This window comes from Pezoporus occidentalis, unplaced genomic scaffold, assembly GCF_034315485.1.
Source record: "Pezoporus occidentalis ecotype Australia unplaced genomic scaffold, CSIRO_AGI_Poc_V1 ctg56, whole genome shotgun sequence".
Classification (NCBI taxonomy): domain Eukaryota; kingdom Metazoa; phylum Chordata; class Aves; order Psittaciformes; family Psittacidae; genus Pezoporus; species Pezoporus occidentalis.
The window spans coordinates 29,083-44,948 of record NW_026915899.1 but is presented as its reverse complement, the minus strand read 5'-3'; the positions used below and the strand labels follow the sequence as shown (position 1 = coordinate 44,948).

At 37.0% G+C, this 15,866-nt stretch overlaps 1 protein-coding gene across 8 annotated transcripts in view; it reads right to left on the bottom strand.

Moving 5' to 3' along the window:
- Positions 1–15,866, bottom strand: part of KMT2E (lysine methyltransferase 2E (inactive)) — a 57,751-nt gene that overhangs the window by 15,344 nt on the left and 26,541 nt on the right. For 5 of the 8 annotated variants that reach the window (XM_062638259.1, XM_062638260.1, XM_062638258.1 and 2 more), the window contains 9 exons: positions 14,650–14,730; positions 13,633–13,691; positions 9,903–10,075; positions 8,637–8,675; positions 6,945–7,157; positions 5,438–5,568; positions 3,925–4,042; positions 3,654–3,763; positions 1,826–2,087 (listed from right to left, as the gene is read on the bottom strand). In XM_062638259.1, coding sequence (XP_062494243.1) covers positions 1,826–2,087; positions 3,654–3,763; positions 3,925–4,042; positions 5,438–5,568; positions 6,945–7,157; positions 8,637–8,675; positions 9,903–10,075; positions 13,633–13,691; positions 14,650–14,730 — 1,186 coding nt within the window. Of the gene's footprint in view, positions 1–1,825; positions 2,088–3,653; positions 3,764–3,924; positions 4,043–5,437; positions 5,569–6,093; positions 6,226–6,944; positions 7,158–7,747; positions 7,799–8,636; positions 8,676–9,902; positions 10,076–13,632; positions 13,692–14,649; positions 14,731–15,866 lie in introns of those variants that run through there. The other 3 variants (XM_062638261.1, XM_062638264.1, XM_062638265.1) reach the window with 3 other exon arrangements.

Genomic DNA, 15,866 nt, shown 5'->3' with positions numbered 1-15,866 from the left:
AAATATTCACCTGTATCTTTGTATAAAGCTGTAAATATGATCACCTGCCTAGATCTATTCCATTCTGAGTTTAGACACAATCCTTAATATACTGCTCTTATGAAATTTTGGGTTTCCATCCCCACTCCCCACCCCACCAACCACAAAAAATACCCCAGAATTAAACCTCCAAACCAATAAAAACTTTTGGGCACTATCACTAGCCACTAACCCAGCCACTTTTTAACCAGCCAAAGAATTAGGAGCTTTACATTACACACCCATTAAAAAAAGGCATTAATTTTAGTGAAACAGAATGAATGTCAAAGAAGATGTTAACAATTACATCAAAGTTCTCAGCTTGAAAGTGTTTTCTATTAAAGTCACATTTTCCATGTAAACTCTCAGTACAGAATCTAATGCTGTGTCACACCATAAGGAAACACAACAGTCAGCTAACTAAGAATGCTTCTGTTTTGAAAAAGAAAAAAACCCACACCAAACCAGACCCAAACCCCAAACCATTAAAGAGTGCCTTTGAAAAGAGTGCAGCACCTGTCCTATATGCAATTTCACTTTTACATAAAGGACTAGAGAAAGTCTGGGGAGGGGTTAATATTTGTTTTAAAAGTACATTTACATTTCCCCATATGCTTTCTTTAGCATTACACATTTCACCCCAGAAGGAAAAAAAAAAAAAAAAGCTATTAACTGACTGGCTTCTATGTTTTAACAGCTTTAGTCTTCTCACAATTCCTACTGTTTCAGTTTTGAAATACAATGAGTTCTCCTGTGTCTGTTCTATATAAGCACTGTACATTACATTGACAGCTAAGGTTCCAAATACCAGTTATCACTAGTTACAGCACACTCCCCCCCCATTACTTAAGATAAGAAAGTTTAAATAACAGCCTCCCTGGAGATCATCATTTGTAACAGTCACATGCCACGCCTTCTGGACATCCCAGTGTGTTTAAGCTATTTAGCTACTAAAACCCCAGAACAATTTGATCATCTTAAGAACACTGGAGGTCAATATGCTTGTTTTTACCTTATTTCCTTCACTCTTCAGTGATATTAAAAGAACTAGGAAATGGCTTTCTCACAGAACAACTCCTTTTCCTCTGCCCCTAAATCATCATAAAAAACATTATACAGGAAAAAAATTACCACTCCCAAAGGGAAGAGGAGATCGATAGTTACCGAAATAACCATCTGCTCATGTTTAATGTTTATCTTTAATAGCTGCTCTGCAAGATTAATCACATGGATCTCTCCCACTAGTTCTTTCAAACTGATTTAACTATTTTAAAATTGCCTACCATGCAGTATCACCAGGTAGCTTCATCATACTATCCATATACTATCCATTACTTAGCTTCAAAGCACACCTTCCTCATCCCAGCTCCCTGAACTCTGTTTAGTACAGCTGCAGAGCTCTACTAAAGACAGATCTGCAGCCAACACTTAATATTCTGGGTTGAAGTTTTATTTGCTATTAGAGCAGGGCTACCAATTTTTATGTTTAAAATCCTATGCTCCCAAGTAACACATGCAGCTAAAGAGATGACACTTCAGGATGGACTGAGAGCTCCAGAAAGCATGACATGAGGCTTTCACATTAGAGATCCACGAAGAGATTCAGAGTAAGAATGTATGGTTAAAACTGGTATAGGAACCAACATATCTTTACAGTATAAATAGTATAAAAAATTCTAAACACCTCAGGCATCGTGACAAGTCTTCATACCCCTTTTCAGTGACCTGCTAGAATTCCTTTAGTAACTACAAAAGGAGAGTTTCTGTATTTATAAGCTTTTCTTTCTGATCACCTTTGTGTCAATACCTGGTTATTAGAAATGGACAGCCTGAGGGGAGAGAGCTTCCTTTGTTTATTATCTGCAATTTTTATTTTGGTGGCTGCTCCTTCACAGTCCAATGTGATGTTTTGATTCTGAGTCTCCTTTTCTCTTGAAACATCTTTCTCCTTCTTTCCTTTTTTCCTTCTGGTTTCATATCCAGTATTGATGTTCTCTGTCGGCTCAGATCGTCTGAGAACTGGACATTCAGGATTTTCTTTGAGGCAAGCACAATCCACTTTGTATTTACTAAAAGCAATTAAATACAAGAAGGCATATTTTGATTAGGCTATGCAGCAATGAGACTTTCAATGCTAAATCATGCAGGTTGATGATATATTTCACATTGAACATCTGCTATGATGCAAACCAACCATATTAAAAGCAGCTGACTCAAGTTTTCGCCAACATATACAATATTGCTGTAATTCAAAAATCTCATCTGTTGGTTAACAGAATTCGTGGCTGTTTGTCACATGGAATTCTTTAAAATTCAAGGTTAGCATTAGCTTAAAAGATTGAAGACATTTAAAAGCTGGAATATACACCAGGTGGAAGTATGACAGCTATTAACAGGCATATGTAAGGCAGACAGTTCTTGGTTTAAACAAAGACAGTAGACATAATTTACAGAATGAGAACTCAAGAGTCACTTCGAACAATTTTAAGTTCCACATGGATACAGAGGAACAGCTATTCTAACACATTCAACTTACACAGAGTGTCAGCTGCAGGTACTAAACACAACTACTAAGTACTTCTAGAAGGATAAATAACAAAACCAGGCAATTTCTCAGGCTGTCTTTATGGGAGGTGTGTCTACAACACTTAACAGTGCAAGGTGCAGTGAACTAGCCTGAGTCGGAGCTAATTAACACAGGTAATACTCTATGACGTAACTATTCAGGTACAGAAGTAGTGGAGGCATGTCTTGCACAGTACTGCACCCAAGCTGACTTAAGAGCAGACCATAGGAAAATGTATAACCTTGGTGCAGCAAAACGTCAAACAGTTGGACTGATTCTGGACCCAATCAAGCGCACACACAGAAACAGGCTCTTCCAACGCTTCAGTTTCCAAGGTTAGTATTAGCCTAGGTGCTCCTGTGCAATGTGCCTATACCCTGTAACATTTCCTACTAGCCATCAGTAAACTCAAAGGCCTTATTCTGCCGTCAGATTTCAGAGAGCTGTTTGAACAACAGTTCCTACATATGTCAACCAATTATTTCTTTTACCATTTCAAAACAATGCTCACAGATAAAGGCAACAGTTTAATTCAGTAAGAGCTTTCCCCAATTCATAAGAGGAACAGCAATTATATGCAGGAAAACAGGCAACAGGTTACAGAATCTAAGGCACTAAGCATTCAGTATATCGCAGCACTCTTAATCACACATTGAACTAACATGACTTTTAACTAAATTCCACAGCCACTGTACTACAGAGGTACTCTGAAATAAATAAGGCATTACCAAATACCTCTACATTCTCAACCCTCTACTCTCCCCACACTATGTGATGCCTATATACAATACATTTTCATAGCACATCTTTATTCAAATTCACTTGTTTGCTTCTTTTCCACATCATTTGTAAGTAACTGCAACACTGTTGAAGTTAGCAGATATACAATAATAAAAGTAGAGAAGAAACCCTGCCCCAACACACAGAGTTCCTTGTAAAAACAAGTGCTTAAGGAGCCCTGTGTTATTAAAGCAGGCAAGAAGTTACATAAAAAACAAAGCCACTCTGAATCACAACATAACTTAGTAAGCATCAGATATATTTTAGAACTGTATGTTCAAATACTTACCAATTTCCATAATCGAAATCAAATGCTATAGTAATCTCTGCTCCCTTTGGAATGTTATGGATGGAGTAAATATAAAGATGAATTGTTCCATCTTCAATTACATGTCTCACCTGTATTCAAGAGAACATCATTACATTATGGTTTTTCTTTTTAAAAGTACATGTATAAAAATCATACGGATTATCAGTTTGATTGTTTATCAGTTGGGAAACTCGAGGAAAAGGGGACTTCTAAGTACGTAAAACCTAATTTAACTTTTGTATATGCTCACCTCTGCATTTGGTGTACATGAACGTCTGATGAACCGAGCTTCATTTCCAAAAGTCCTTGCATCAACACACATTTCCAGCCCATGGAATTTGGAATAAAACAAAACGAAAGGGTACGGCCTAAAAAAGACACAAGAACAGCAGAGTTTTGTAATTTTTCAAGATGTTAAGTATCGCTTAGTCTTCAGATTAGTTAGCTTTGTAACATAATGTTCGACATCATATCTGAGAATAGCATGTTTAAGCTTCATGATTCTTATCAGTGCATTCTCCAAATGTATTCTCAGAACACCGTAAATTTGAGTTACAGCCCTGAATGTAATTTGTAATTCTTCTGCATAGGATCGAAAGGGAGGAACAGGAACAGGGCAGGCCCTTTATGTGGAAGACATCAGGATAAGATTCTTCATCTTTCTTACATTTTTCTTGCAGCAGGTCCTAAAATGAAACTGGGGTAGAAGTTTAGGTGCCTTACAGAACCATCTAAAAAAAAAAATAGTATAAAATAACACCTCCACATTCCTACCTAACACCCACACTAGCACCCAACTCTCCTGAAGAAAGAGAGACATCTATGTACTTTGCCAAGACATGCTTTAAGTTCTGCTACTGCATGTGCCAGGGAACCCTTTCATCTTCACTGAGCAGAAGCTCTGTATTTTATCTCCTCCAGCAGGCCTCCTCAGTTTCCCATGCAGATGTGTCTATGCAGTTAATGGCAGCACTGAAAATAATCCACAGGAAGAAGGAAGCAGTCACCGACTGCTCAGTAACTTGACCAGCTGGAAAACTCTTGGCAGTAAAATGGCTCCAAGCTGAATTTGCGTCCAACTCTGTCTCAGCCTGATGGACTATTATGGTTTAAGCACACCCTTCTGTGTGACTCCCCCCAGTTTATATACTGAGCATGATGTGCTGTGGTATGGAATACCCTTTTGGCTACTCTGGGTCAGGTCTCCTGTCTCTGATTCCTCCCAGCTTCTCATGCCCCTCCTCACTGGCAGAGAATGAGAGACTGAGAAGTCCTTGGGTAAGCATTACTTTGCAACAACTAAAACACTGGTGTGTTATTAGCATTGTTCTCAGACTAAAGCTGAAACACAGCACTGCACCAGCTACTATGAAGGAGAAAAATAACTGCTACAGCTGAACCCAGGACATGAACTTAAAAATTCTTTCTCTCACAAAAGAGAATGTCTTTGCCATTACCTTCTGAATTATTTTAGGATGGTAGAACCTGCCAACCTCTGGTTTAAGGTGCACAACTACCCAACCAAGAATGCAGGAATCCTGTAACCAGGGAAAAACAAAGAAAAAAGAAACTAACTCCTGAACAGATCTGTAAGGATATCCAGAAGACAAGGGGGAGACCAGATTCCAGCTGCAATTATTTTTATCAGACAACAGTAAAATGCAAGACTCTATTGATAACTAAAACCCACTCCTACTTAAGGCAAGAATTTGGCAAAACAGCGTTTTAATAGTTACCTTATAAAATATTTGGAATAAACAAACCTTTTAAAGAAATATCCATTAGCTTCAAACTGTTCTCTCAGCATGAACTTCCCTCTGTATTCAATAATAAGTGCATCAGGAGGCAAGTCTTTGGCAGCTTTTAAAATTTTCTTGTTTTTTTGCACGTAGCTCTATAAAGACATAAGTTAATTCATGAAGTATCATTTTCTACATTTTTTCCCATTACGAACAGCAGATTAAACTTTCTCAACTAGTACACGATTCTATATGAAGTAAAACCCCCTCCTTTTTGTAATTAAACTTCCAGCCTGATCAAACTGTCTGTTCCACCACCAATGCAACCAGTTATGAATTTATACTCAAAGAATACTTTAGCCTGTGTTCTCAAGACATGGCTGAACACCAATATATTCACGTTGTCACAGTATGTTCTCACTTTATCCCTTAGTGCACTTAACTCTCACCACTACTACGATGAATTGCTGCCCTGTTTAGCATAACCCTTTCAAAAGGCTTCAATTTCTTCAAAGGAAAACAAAACATGCAGACATAAAAGGACATTCATGATTCATTCAAGGAAAAACAGAACAGGAAAAATAACAAAATAACCAGAAAAAAAGAATCCTGAGAGTTTCCAAATTTATTTTCAGATCTTTAGATGGAAGGATGGCTTTTAATTAAAAACCAATACATACCCTGACAATTAGTGAACTCACACCTCTCATAACTGTCATCGCCAATCAAAAAGGAAGTAGCCTCTATGTAGGCAAAAGGCTCTGTAAGCAGGGATATTCCTCTAAGGAGGGTGTCCCATATGCCATGATGGTCTTTGAGGAAAAGAAGCAAAGATGCTTCCATTAATCTGCTACTGTAACTACTCCTCAAGATTTTTGCTACAAAATGCTAATGTCTGTTACATGGCTTTGATTTTAAGCTGATAAATAACTGATGTTAAGGACAGAAAAGACACTGCACAATTTCTTCATAAACTAGAACTTACAAGATCACAAGAAAAAGAACTGGTATCAGAGTATCATCTACCATCAGAACTAGTAAATGAAATTCTACTCTGAGGACCTGAATATCCAGAACACCTACCACACTTTAAAAAAATGCGGACAATTAACATGTTGATACACATACCAGAAAAGAAAAAGAAAATAAAAATATATATATATTCCAACTTCAGTGCTTCTATATACTCCAACCACTCCTGGTATTCCTCACAGAGCAGACACAATACCAATGTTTACTGCATCATATCCACCACAAGACAGTTTAAGGACAATGCAATGCTCAGGCTCAGATTAACACCTCCACTGTTTTTATGAGAACTGAAATGCAAGTGTAAACATAACCAGCGGTGACACAGGATGTATGAAAATCAACTACAAATCCTGAAAAGCTGTTAAAACTCTGCTGCTTAGATCTGATGAGACAGGATACAGAAAATGAAAAAATTATCCCCCTCTTTTTTCTAAGGCACCTAAATGACTGTCATAGCACAAACCAGCATGCAGGAACACGACATGGCACAGCTCATTACCTCTACTGGAGGTTTGAACATCAGATTGCTGGTGCTGACTTCTTTTTTGTCACTTCCATTCCCTAATCGCAGAGCTATTTTTTGTGCCTCCCTCTGCACACCCTCACTATATTGGTTATTATTTGCTTCTTCATAACGATCCATCCATGCCTTGATTTTTGTTTCCCATCCAAAGTTCGAACTGTCAGTAGGATCAATCTCTGGAGCTGAGCCCTAAAAATTAAAGTGACCAGATATTATAAGGTAAGAAAAAGATACTAAACAAAACACAAAATGAAGGGCAAAGGTATGCCATTGATAATTCTGCTTTACTTAAAAGCACTGAGTTGAATACAGTAGCATTACATTTGTCCAGAATTTTATCATTCCATAAATACCACAGAATTTCAAGAACACATCCCCCCTTCAATACAGATTCTACGTTTTACTGGGCTAAGAATGGAGAGTGACATTGTTTCCTCCCACAACTGCACTGCATCATGAATCGCTGAGTGCAGCAGTTGGAGGGTCAGATCTCCCTGCCTACTCAACTTTTGTGAACTATGCAAATATAGAGAACTCCCACTTCCATCCTATAATAGATCTGATTTTTCCCTTTCAACCTCACAGATCATACTGTATCATTTTTCCGCTTCACATCTTACTAAACTCTCCTAATCCTACACCTACTACATTAAGGATGTGACTCTAATGTTACAGGCTTTGCACAGATCATTCTTCCCTGTTTATGTGCTCCACCCTAAACAATTTTCTTCTGTGGTGCTTCAGATCCTGTTTCACTGTTAAAGAAAGTGCCACTGTACTTCGAGACCTCACAAGCAGCACACAGGCTGCAGTCAACCAATGCATCCTTTTCTATCCACCTGAGCAGAGACACTATTAAATATCAATAAACCAGCAAGTGGTTCAGCAATTCAATCTACCTGTTCACATTTATTTTGTACCTCAAGAGAGCCAAACACACAAACAGCATTCAAAAAGGTGTGATGGTAAGAAAACCATGAAAATCCACAATGGAACCTTACAAACACCATATTCAAAACACATAAAACAGATTATCTTCCCCAACACTGCCTTCACTATTCATGTCACATCTTACACCTATGAAGTGTAAATTGTGTTCCATGTATTTTTATATGTCTCAAGGCTGAATAAACTATGGGAAACACTTTGTTTTCACACCATGCATACTTTTTTCTTGCAGAAAATTTAAAGACTGCTACAACACTTAAATCTTACAAAGCAGATATCCCAGCACAAGTCCTTAAACTATGCCAGCACTAGTGAGTAGAGCCCCATCAGATGAATACATGGAAGTTGACAGCAGAACCGCTAGTTTGGCTTTCAAATGCAATATAGCCATTTCATTCTTCTGCTGCTTAGAGCTATGAGAAGTTAGAGCTACTACATTCAAGCAAGGTGGGCACTTAACTTTACTCCCTTGCACAGCCCTAATCCCTCCTCTGGCTCCTGAAAACCAAAATTTACACTATACTATTTAAATTAACTTCACAGAACAAAAATGTAGTGCTCATACTTAATTTAAATTTACTGTATGTAGTACATTAGTTATCAAGAGTACTTCAGCACTTCATGTACAGCCCCAGTTGTACTCTTGATGCTTCATATTATTTAAGTAATATACAATTAAGATGTTTACCCAAAACAAAACTCAACCAAAAATTACATTACCTTTACTCGTGAAGATTTCCTGGATCCTTCTCGAAATGCCTGAAACAAAGTTAGATACTTATATTCTTTGAAGGAAACTCAAAATCTCTCCATGATTTCAAAAAATCTATTAATGAATTAACAGCTTTTCAACATGGGCCACTCAAAAAACAGTGCAAAATTACAACAGAAAAAAAACTACGTTGAAATCTCAAGAAGGCAACAGGTTATACCTCACAAAGGCTTTTTTAAAAACCAATCTGGCATTCGAAGCTAAGTGCATACTGGATGTCAGCACTGTGGTCCTGGTACAGGTATCTTTCTCCCATATTACAACATGACTCTTTAAAATTTCAGAATTCATGGTAAAGTAACTGAAATGTTACTTATGGAACAGCCCATATTTACCCGGTAAACTTGTAAATTGCCCACATCCTTCATTACACTATTTGCGGAAAGAGGGGAGGGGGAAGCAGGTGTCACACATGTCCTGTTATGTTAATATTTGAAGGAAGTCTGCCATTCTACAACAGAATCTCCTTTAGGTCATCTCACACAATGCTGGGAGTTAACAGAAGAATACATGGTAGTGAATTTATAATGCAGAACCATTCATCCAAAGGAAATATTTTACTCAACATTTCCAAAGAAGTACCAGTAACTAATTCTGACTTCAAGTTTTAAAGGTCAAAATTCTCATCCAAGCCAGTGAAAGTGAACTTCAGAAAGCAACTGCATTGTACTTCTTCACATGTATTACATTTGTCTTCACGTATTGTTTACACCTGTACCTAAACAGTACAATGTCAGTATCCTGTTTACCAAAGGAGTTTAGTGGCTTTCTGACAGCACACTTCCACACAGTTTCAACTCAAATAAATGGACATGAAGTCACACTAGGAAAACTGACAGCAAATGTTCCTGAACTGTAAACAGCCACAACTGAGGAGACTTTCAGACACAAAATTCTTCTTTGGCTATTGAAACCTTGTTCTGCCTCACCTCCAACTATATCAAGTGGTTCACTACATGCAATCTCTCCTTTGAATTCTGCCTCAGCTACAAAATTAACTTTCATGGCTTGTACATATTAACTCGAATTAAAGGCAGGGGAGGCAGGAAGATTTATCACCTACTGCAGAGTATTACATTTCAAGCTAAACCCACGTTGTTAAATATTATTAGTAATAATAGCCTGATTTTTAAAACCAGTCTCTCTTGTAAAAGCTGTCACAGATATTATTTATAACATTTAGGCTTATAAAAATAGAAACCACATTCACTTACTTTTTTACATTTTGCTATGGTCTGTTCTTTCTCTCCACTTTTTTTCCTTTTCTTATCATTGACTTTTGTAACTCTTGTAGCAGTTAAAGTAATTGTAGTTGGTGTATGTTGAAAAGCAGTATACAGTTCCACAGGAACCTCATCACCACTCTCTGTTGCACTGGTATCCCCATCTTTAAAACAAAGAATACTCTGTAAAGAATCATACTGTGGAAAGAATATTCACTCGTTCCTCTACACTTGCTTTCGAAAAACAAAACTGGGTACTGACAAACGCTTCAAGCACTCGCATGTAAAATCCACCAACAGTTGCAACAGCAAGAAAATGAATGGCCAAGGAGAAGCTGGTAATTAACACGTGTTTGTAATAGCAGGTAAGAAAGGTACCACATTAATTCCATTCTTTGCATGAAGTTATATTATCATATTCCAGCATAACCAGAATCAGAACAAAAAATGGAAAAACATCTGTTTGTTAACTCATTCACTTCTATATAGCTTTTACTTGTAATATGCCTGTAGGATTCTCTCAGATGACTGTATTCTAGAGGGGATTAAAATTAATGACAGCCCAGCATTTCTTGTGAAGCCCCATTAATCATTCATGTGTTAAGCTGTAATCAACAATTTCAGCTGCAATTTGCAGCGTCAAGTGCCTTTTTCAGGATAAATATGTAGATTTAGCCCAAAGCCTTCTCTACTCAAAATCCCCTAACAGTAACATCCTGCTACTCAGGGAAGAGAAAAGGGAAGTCTATGTTATTTGTTAAGAGCATAAACACACTGACATGTTTTATCTTTGTGCTGTGTACCCACAGACCTAAAAGCCAAAGCCTTAAATTCAGCATACATCAGCATTTATGTCAGACAAATACATTTCCTGACCTGAAACAGGATTACCCTAGTTCTGTCAAGATGAAAGGCTGTGAAGTATGGGGAGGCTTTGAAGAGAGATCATGCACAGGATAGGAGACTGATGTTCACATGTGCACAGTACAGACTTCTCACATTTTAGCAGCTTTCCTAAATACCTCCCTCCAGTAAACTTATTTCACACTAAGCAAGAATTTCTGAAACTGCACAGAAGGCGGCTTTACAAACACTTAAAGTGAGAGCACATTCCTTCTGAGCTCAGAAGGATGTTGCCTTAATCAGTGCACTCAACAGTCCTAATTCTTGAAACCTCCTTTACTAAATAAAGAACTCCATCCAGCTACTGGTTACTCTGGATTTTTCTTGCTCACAACATTCCTTACCAGGATTCTTCCGCGCATAATAAGCAATCCAATTTTACCATCTTGGTTGTTGTTCTGAACAATTTATTAGGCACATAATTATACTTTATATATTAACAATGGATGATGTTTTCTGAATGTTTACATCCCTGCTTGGACTAGCATCAAAACACACACATGGAAGAAATGGCTCATCGAAGAAGAATGAACAGCAGAATAACGAAAGACTGAGAAATGAAAACCCAAATCCCTCTTGAAATTGTCAGTGTTTATAGTCCATACACTAGTGTCTACACAATCACTGTCACAGCCAAATACCTCTACCTCTGAGACCCCACAAAATACTGCCTTCTTTAGGGAAGCAACATTTCAATGTTGTCTACTACACTGCGCCTTAACTTACTGGGAAGACTAATTACCTCAACCAAACATATAATTACACAGAGTTGTTTTGAGACACTCCTTCCCTTCCCAACCTACATAACCTGCTTTCACTTTGAAGAGCCCTGGTAAAGCACACTAAGGGAAGATTTTGCATCCTGGAAGGCAAGATACCAAGTCTCTAAATTTCACAAGAAGTTATGGGCCCAGACTCATTTCACCATAGGCAGCGATTTCATCAGCACTGATTTCAAGACCAGACAGCTTGACGCAACACCCTTGAACAAGATACGCATTTGGATACGGTACCTTAAAAAAGAAACAACCTAATAAAAACAAAAGCAAACAACAAAACAAAAGCAAAAAAAACACTCAAATAACAATCTCACAAAAACAGTAACAAAAAAAACCCAAACAAACCCAAGCTATTCAGGCTACAGTTGAGTAGGGGCTTCACAAACGTGCTCATTCCACTGAACCTCTGTAAGTAATTCAGTGAACAGTAAGCTGCATCAGAATTGCACTTTTATACCTGAACAAGAAGACGAGCACCACCACATACAACCACAGGCCCCAGAACAATAGATTATAAATTGTTGCCAGGAAAAAAGGTGATGTGGTTAAGCATAAAATTTTAAGACTCTTACCCAATTTCCTATCATGTGAATTGTTCACTTAAAGGCTCTTCTCTAAAGGAAAACCAACTGATCTACTACTTGCTCCTGCCTGTTTAGCTTTTGATACAAGATGGCTAAACCAGCACCTCTTTAGACAATTTTACAACAAAAACCGTATTCTCGTATCTAAATGATAAACCCTATTTTACATAAGTCTATAGAAAAAAAGCCCTATATAAATACATACATTCTCTAAGAGCATCCAAATAATGCAATCAAAACCTTTACTCAAACACCTGTAACACTACTAAGTTACAAGTAACATTCTTTTTCTATTGAATACTTAAAAAAATGGATACTAATGCAATTTTCACTTTTCCTACTTGAATCATCTACGAAAATTGACCAATTTTACTAACTGGTAGACAGTTCATACCCAGAATTACTGTAATTCTGACTGAACTATGTAATATCAGTCAACATTAAAAAAGTACATTTAGCCGAGCAAATGTATTGGCTAAATTATAATTAACTAGAGATGCAAACATACATTCATGTTATGTATTAGAAACCACAAAGATATGATTTGAAAGTAACACGTTAAGTTTAGGAGGATGACTATCTCCTAAATTATTACTTTTGTAACAGAGCTCCAAAGTATCACCTCTCAATCAAGAAATCCACAAAATTTTGGTGATGGCTGGACAGAACTCCTGACAAGTTAAGCTGGCTGAGTTCTGAAATTTTATAAATGGTAGGAGAGCTCATTTCATACAATATAGACATCAAAATAGACACATGCACTACACACCTCACCTTGTTATTAAAGGCCAAAAAAACCTCAAAACTTCGTCTAACTCTATTGCCCAGTTTAGCCATTTTTTCTCATTGTCAAACTCAAAAACATACCAATACACACACACAAATCTACAACAAACCAAGGAGAGGTGGATCCCCTCTCAAAACTGTGCTATATCGTTCTGAATCTCAGTTACGTAATTCTCAGAGCCAGAAATATCACCTGTAATGGAACAGTTTTAAGAGGACAGTATAGTCTATATTATGAAGGAAAAGAACGACAGAGATGTGAAAAAGAATTTTTTCCATAAAGAAAACAGACTTTGTAACCTTCTCTTATCACAAAAGAAGCCTGAATATTTTCCATCTTATCTTCAGTAGCTTACTCAAAGTTGTCTGGTTATTATAAAAGTCACATTTCATTATTGTGAAACTTTAACAGTGTTCAAACAGATCAAATTATTCCACAATCATAAGGAGAAAAGGTAGTGGCAACAACCTCTAATAAAACACATGAACTGCAACAACTCTGATTGAATGTTGTTATCTCAGTAACGATAAAGTCAAGTAAAAGATTCACCAAATTTTATATGCAGAAGGCTATTAAAATTGAAGGAACAATGTATATACACTTTGAAGTCTATACAGTTGATACATTTTATAACCTTTACTACACAAAAACTTTAAAGCTTTACTCACCTGACATATTTTCTCTTTTCCTTCGTTGCAACAGCACTGCCCTTTCTTTATCTAAACTCCTGAAATTAAAAATAAGTTTTACTCCATTCTTCACACATCAATACATCTAAGTATTAAACCAGACCTTTCTGTAGTTAGTTTCCATTAACTATTGCAGAATAAACAGCAAACTAGCTGAATGCTTAGATACTTAGAAAAACTAAGTTGCGCACTGTTCCATTCCACTTTTAATGCAAAGCGAGTATCCAAATCACTTGAAAGCAAAATGAAACTTGATACCTCACAAGAAAGAATGGCAGTTGGCCCACAGACTACAGCTAAGCATTGCACTATTTTCCTGCAGTCTTCAAAACAATATAAGGTTCAAACTATTTCAAAGAAATAAAAGAATCATTTATTGGTAATTAAAATGTTCTGAACACGTCCTGTATTCATTGTTTAATTAATAATCTGCAACATAAGTTAACAGGCAGCATTTTATACTTTGTATTTTCTACTTTACATCACAGGACAATTATGATGACTACCTACTACCACACAAAATGCCCTCCTTGATACATCATATGACACTGGGGGGGGGGGGGGGGCATACAAATAACCATTCCACAGCAAGAAATCCTCCAAATGAGCACTGCAGCATATTGGAATGGGGTTGTAAAATCAAAGACACTAAGAAATACAGGTTCTTAACATATGACAGCCATGAAATGAAATGAAATATGGAATGGGTTATCTACATATTAGTCAGCCTAAGATAGGATCCAGAAATTATTGCAGTTTCGATAAACTTTTCAAGGGTTTATCCCTGCTGCCTAGGGAGGTGAAACAATAAGCTGCTGGGAACAAGAGAATGGAGACTGGTAGGATCAACTACATCAGAAAAGTAGCCCCTTTAACTAGAACTGGCAGGATTACGCTACATGGTCTGTGTTTTATTTGCTGGCTGCTCCAGTACCTCTTTTTTTCATAGTCTTTACGCAATCTGGTCAGAGTTCAAAAATCAACCATACTACTCACCTTGGTTGACAACGTTCACACAGATATATGTCAGGAATATGCTGCCTGTCAATCCCCATGCAGTCAATGTGCTGCCAGACACTTAAAAATAAAAAAGAACAAAAATCACCTGTATTTTAAGCACTATTTTAGAATTGTGTGCATGATACACACACGGACGCAGATAAACACAGTTGTTTTTTTTTTAATCATGATCTTTACTCGGACTGAATACTGCCTAAAACTACATCTCAACCACTGTCTTCGCCATCATTCTGCTAGCTGATTTTCTATTCCACTGATCACTGCAATTCCAATCTTGTGGCTGTCTCCCGGTGTCTCTCTGCTTCTTTAGACTCACTTTCCCTCTTGGAAATCTTTCTCTAACACTGGAAATAAAAAATGGTAAATTATCACAATAGAGAACAAGATAGAGACAAACACCCTCAGCAACAAGACTTATGCTCTACGCTGTAACAAGAGTTTTGTTTTAAATAAAAAGATTCCATTTGCTTTTATAAATATATACTTAATATCTTTATTTTTATTTTATAGATACACAAATATTTTTATTTCTAGATTTTAATGCAAAATATGAATACATGTTTTTATACACACATTCCACATGACTGGTAGCACTGTTGTGTAGCACAAGAGCAGCTTTGACTGCTTCCCACAGTCAGGGAAGAGAGGCTGCTTGCTAGACTGCAGGCTAACCTAGGACAGACAGACTTCATGCTCATCCCCACACTGTTAGGAAAAACTGGGACATGAAAATCGTTATCTTGCTACTTGTGAATTTATCACAACTCTCTCCAACTCCTCATGGAGAATTTCTTCTTCAGAAGATGCAAACACTACCTAACTGGTGACTGCCTGCAGCTGTCTTTCAGCCACTGCTGAAAGAACATCTGAATACATTTCAGAATAAGCAAAAAGGTTAACAAAATCAAGGACCATCAAAAATTAGTAACAAGGTCGTTACGTAAGTAGACAGAAGAATGGAACTCGAATTAATGTTTTAATTAGATAACGATCATTTCGGAAATACACAATGATCTAATAAACTCAGTATCATTCATTAAGCATACTGAATATAAAAATACAGGCTAATACTGAGCAACTGCAGAAACAGCAGGTTTGTCTTCTATTAAAAACACCTCTAAAATTTTCTAAGATAGTTTTTCTGAGTCCAAGTATTTAATAGCACCTACTTATTTACTATGATCAAGTAGGTG